The sequence below is a fragment of the Cryptomeria japonica genome, chromosome 1 (assembly GCF_030272615.1).
Source record: "Cryptomeria japonica chromosome 1, Sugi_1.0, whole genome shotgun sequence".
Taxonomy (NCBI): Eukaryota; Viridiplantae; Streptophyta; class Pinopsida; order Cupressales; family Cupressaceae; genus Cryptomeria; species Cryptomeria japonica.
In genome coordinates this window covers 170,065,557-170,071,338 of record NC_081405.1, presented here as the reverse complement: position 1 = coordinate 170,071,338, position 5,782 = coordinate 170,065,557, and the positions used below count along the sequence as shown (strand labels likewise).

Genomic DNA, 5,782 nt, shown 5'->3' with positions numbered 1-5,782 from the left:
TAGCATAGTAAACTTTAATTTTCTTTACCAGTGCCTTGACAGTCCTCACAGACATATATCTACCATTTTTTTAATAACTTTTTATATACTTGACCAAATTCAAAATAAATTACATATTATTGTTCTACACTAGATTCTATACAATTTAAAAAAAAATAAAATTCATTTTCGATTATTTTGATGCAAGTTATGCCCAGCGCACGAACAGGTACCAAATTTTCAGGATGCGGTCACTTCAAAAAATCATTAAAAAAAATACTCAATGAAAAATTACAAAAAAATACACAACTTCTAGATCTCAATCTTACCTATCATCCTACCAAAGGGTTTTGCAAAATACTAAATCTAATTATATATTTTATGCAGTGCATGAAAACAGCTATGTTATATTTTTCAGAAAAAATCAGGAACAGTTTTTCGTGTGAGAGAGGTTTGACCCTCTTAATCTTATCCAATTTTAAAAAACTTTAGTAGTTTAGAAACTAGATTCAAAGTACTACAATTCTTATTCTTTTCTCAACTCCTAGTTTTGAGTGCGTGACCTTTGAATATCTCTTTGAAGTTCAGGTTTACCTATTTTCAGAAAAAAAAAAAAAAAAAAAAAAGTGGCCACTTATACCCCCCTTTTTGTTCACCATCTTGGTGCACTTACCCTATTGCAGCATCTAAAGGATGGAAAGTCCATCAAATGGATGTTAAGACTGCTTTTCTGAATGGTAAGATTGAAGAAGAAGTTTATTTGGAGCAACCTGAAGGTTTTGTGATTCATAAGGCTGAATCACATGTTTGCATGTTAAATAAAGATCTATATGGACTGAAACATGCCCCCAGAGCATGGTATGAAAGAATTGATCACTATCTCTTGGAATTAGGGTTTTCCAAGAATGAAGCAGATCCAAATCTCTACTACAAGGTAATCAATGATGAATTATTAATTCTTATTCTTTATGTTGATGAACTACTAATCACAAGAGAGGATAATTATATTTCTCGATGTAAGAAAGAATTAGCCTCTGAGTTTGATATGAAAGATTTAGGAATTCTTCACTACTTCCTTGGATTGGAAGTTTGGCAGCAGGCAAATGGTATAATCCTTAATCAAGGAAAATACACCATTGATATACTCAAGAGATTTGGAATGATGGATTGTAGATCCATGACCACACCTATGGAGACAAATCTGCACAAGCTAAAGGAAGTAGCTACAGAATCAGAGTTTGCATATCCTACCCTCTACAGACAGATTATTGGATCTCTGATGTATTTGGTAAACACAAGACCTGATATATGTTATGCTTTTAATGCACTAAGTCAGTTCATGTGTGAACCTAAGGAAATCCATCTTGTTGCTACAAAACATATTCTGAGATATCTTCGAGGAACTATTGGTTTTGGTCTAAAATATAAACATGTAGACCTTGACCTACATGGATTCACTGATTCTAATTGGGTTGGAAGTATAGTTGACAGGAAAATCACATTAGGATGTTGCTTCAGTATAGGATCAGGAATGATCTCATGGATATGTAGAAAATAGTCTTCAGTTGCTTAGAGTTCTACAGACGTTGAATACATTGCAGCCTCCATGGGAGCAAGAGAAGCAGTATGGCTTAGGAAATTGCTTGTAGGACTGTTTGGTTAGCCCTTAAATCCTACTGTCATCTATTGTGACAATCAAAGTTCCATCAAGCTTTCAATGAATCCGGTATTTCATGACATGTCTAAACACATTGAGATTCCTTATCACTATGTTCGAGATATGGTGGAAAGGAATGTGATCCGACTAAATTATATTAGTACAGGTGATCAGATTGCAGACATTCTTACCAAGCCTCTCTCCAAGATCAAGATTGAACACTTAAGAGATAAACTTGGTATGGTTGAAAATGTTATTTAATTTTGAGATAGAGTCTCATTTATTCTGATATACTAATATATTTAAAGATGTTTAATGTGTAAACTCTTTTATTTGTCATGTGTGTGACTCCATGACATCATGGGCCCTCTGTGAACATTATTGAAGGGTGACGACTTTTCAATAATGAACACTTGTTTCAAATTGATATTATAAGGTGACGATTTTAGAATTATCAATTTATCTATCTCGATGGATATCATGTGACTTGATATCTGTGGACATGTCATGATAGTATATATATCTCTAAGACATTATAGTAGATATTAGTTGGTAGATATAATTAAATAAACCATAATTATTATAGATATTCATGGTGAATATTATGAACATAATATTCGTGGACATGCCTTGAATCATTATCAGTATGGTAGGCATCATGTGACTTGATACCAATGCACATACCTTACTTGATATCTATGAGTTATGGTGAGTATCATGAGACTTGATATTCATTGTTGAACCATATCTCTGAATCACTATGGTGTGATATCTCTTCTCTTCACAATCAATGGATGAATTGTAATGTTTTATCTAACATGAAATGTGTCCTCCCTAGTTAAGAGTGAGTGTTAATTCTTGTAATATCGGTTGTACCATTTCCGATACATGAATTAAATAAATGTTAACATACGTAGTATACACGTTAACTATAAACTATAAATAAATATCAAATTGTGGTGAGTGCCACCAGTCATAGCTTGTCATTGTTATTGGGCTGGGAATATTATCGGTTACACCCATTAATGTTTATGGGCTGGGTTAAACAAATCACGATATGTTTGTTAATGTGTTGAGTTGTACGTAGGGAGAGATGTGTCTTCCCACGTGGGAAGACATATCTCTTCCCTACGTACCCTCTCATTCACTTAGATATATAACATGCATACGATGGGGAGGAGGACAATACCGAAAATTAATAAGTGTTGTGCTTCCTTCATTCACACAATTACAGTTCAAATTTAAATTTCAGACTACATCTTTATCTTTTCTATCCTCTTGATCACATAATTTATATAAACTTAACAAGATCAACTTAATTCTTGTTGGCAGTTTGCATTCCTCTTGCAAGATATGGAAAAATGGTTTCAGGGCGTGTGGTCTGCAATGCTTGAGCCTAGCTAGCTTATTTTATCTAGTTTTTGTTGTACTAAGGTCTCCCAATTGGGACTTGTCTCACTCACATGGGCATTTCCACTCCTAATTGTCCTTTTATGTGGTTAAATTGGGCCTCTCAAGCATCTCTTCTAGTTCTATCCCCAAGCTAAAGACGCTGGGAACTAGATTCATGATTTATTTAGGATTTTCAAGCCCACTCCTTTTTCTTGGCACATTGTTTTTCTCGGTGATTGACTCCACCTCCCTCATAAGTATATTCATTTTTGACACACTTTCATGGTAGAAATTTTCTTCAATATTTGGGAAATTAGAAATGGTGCTCTTTCTAATCATTGTGCTCCTAATAACCATTTTTTAATTATATTTTTAAGCCATCATTTTTCTAATGTTTTTATACAAATTCAAGTAAAGCAAGCAAAGTTGCACTTGAAGTTGCACATTTTTAGGAGTTGCTAGACCATTGGGGTAATGGCGCTAGCATTGTTGCCTAGGTTCCTCCCAACTCCACATCCCCTCATGGGCATTGTTGTGGATCTAGCCACTATTCTTGATGGGATAGTTGCAGAGATTGTGGCTCTCGCTCTTGTGGTCCTATGCATTAGAACCATAGGGAATTTCCTAACAGTGGAGGATGTCCTTGACCTTGACATTTATCATGTCCTCGACGAAACTCTGGTTGGTCAAACACTAGTAAATTCCCTTGTGTGTTGTTTGCCATCTACTTTCCTTGTCGTCTTATGTGATTTTGTTAAGTACATCCTCATCCAACCAACTTCGACAAAAAAAGCCAAAAAATAAAAAAATTTAAAAAATGAAGCAGCTTTAACGCGTAGGACGATAAAGACTGGAAGTCAGACAACAGGTTGGATGACTCAGCAGAGTACACAATTTAATTGCTTTGCTGACCTGTCAAACACATCCACTTAAATGCCGATAATAATTCTGGTCATACGTGACGTGTCAAAACACCCTGTACAAAGCGTCGTATAGCCAACAATCTCATGTATAAATACTTGAACCACATCTCTAGTTATTATCTCCTTTCTCATTATTTCCCAAAAAATTGATAGCTCTCGTTAGAATCTCCTTTCTCATTATTTCCCAAAAAAATTGGTGTTTCTCATTTCTCATAATGGTCAACTCTGTCCTAAGGAAGCCTCTGCCTTTGACTTCTCTAAATCACATATCTCTTGTCTGCAAATCTGTAGAAGAATCAGTTAATTTCTATGAAAATGTGTTGGGTTTTGTTCCAATCAAGAGGCCTGGGTCCTTTGGCTTTGATGGAGCCTGGTAATTTATTTTTTCAATTTGTTTGGTCTGCCATATTTTTTTTTCTGAATACCAACAAAATCAATGGGATGACTGATATCTCTCTATCTTTGCAGGTTGTTTAATTATGGAGTGGGCATACATCTGCTGCAATGTGACAACACTGACAATTTGCCCAAGAAATCTGAAATTGATCCAATGGATAATCACATATCATTTCAGGTGGGATTAGAGCCTTACCCAATCTGGGTTCTTTGTTTTTGTTTCTGGAAAATTTGTTCTGATGGTTTTTTGTGCTTGTGTATACATATTACAGTGCGAAAGTATGGAGGCAGTGGAGAAGATATTAGAGGACATGAAGATAAAGTACGTGAAGAGAAGAGTGGAGGAAGGGGGATTATATATTGACCAAATATTTATGCACGATCCAGATGGCTTCATGATTGAGATGTGCAATTGTGAGATTCTGCCGGTTGTGCCATTGGGATCTTCTGGCTGTCTGAGAGTACCATCCGCCATTAAGCAGAGCAACAGTAAACAATCTCTGTTAAAACTTTCCAGTAATACAGAACATCATGAAGGCTTTCCCATCTGCGGCTAAGCCCATCTCTCTTTCTTCTCAGGATCTGCCTAGGCAGATGTTATTGTAATTATGATTTCTTAATTGGTTATTATTTGGGGATGATGGATTTTTTGGGGTTCAAAGTTAATATTTATCCTTTGCAAATGTAAGTTTTTGATCTAAGAAATGAATTATATTCTTCATTACAATTCAATTTTGTCCGAACACTATCCATCGTTACAAAAGTATTCGAATCTTGACCACTTTTTAATTTCCTTTAATTTTGACGAGGAAGCCACCTTTTCTCCTGTAATCCCTTATTTTTTAGATCGTTTACAAATTTTAGCGAAGGTGAATGAAATGCAGGGTAATGGATGAGTGGAATAGCGGGAACTCTGTCTTACCCTGTTAGAATGCTAGCAATTTTTTCATGGTGTTCAAAGTATGACGATAACTAATTATTTTAATCACCCCAGAGGTTTGTGCACAATGCCTCACTTCATATTAATTGACCCTCCGCAACAACACAAAAGGCACGTGAACTGTTTTGACACAATGTAGAAAGAGACGTCTCCTCATGGACATGCACAAAACGAATTTGTTGAAAAGGCTTTACAGACTTTAACGCAACTGATATCCTAGGTGTAACGCCAGTTTTTTTAAATAGAAATGATAATTTCATACATTTTTAATTATATAAGTAGAGAAGGGTCTTCAATTTAACGTAGTGAAACAAAGAAATAATATGCATTGGTGCATCGTATGGGCTGGATAGCCATTGTCAGAAATAATATGCATTGGAGCATCGTATGGGCTGGATAGCCATTGTCTCAGATCAGTACTACAACTATTAATAGGAAATAGCATTGCAAATCAAAAGACCTAAAAAAGACTTAATAGATATATAGACCAATACA

At 35.2% G+C, this 5,782-nt stretch overlaps 1 protein-coding gene across 1 annotated transcript; it reads left to right on the top strand.

Moving 5' to 3' along the window:
• Positions 1-4,097: 4,097 nt before the first annotated feature.
• On the top strand, positions 4,098-5,026 carry LOC131034441 (glyoxylase I 4). The gene is made up of 3 exons (XM_057965936.2): positions 4,098-4,324; positions 4,420-4,525; positions 4,620-5,026. Exons 1-3 carry the CDS (start codon positions 4,167-4,169, stop codon positions 4,902-4,904), a joined length of 549 nt encoding a protein of 182 aa, XP_057821919.2. The 5' UTR covers positions 4,098-4,166; the 3' UTR covers positions 4,905-5,026.
• Positions 5,027-5,782: the final 756 nt, after the last annotated feature.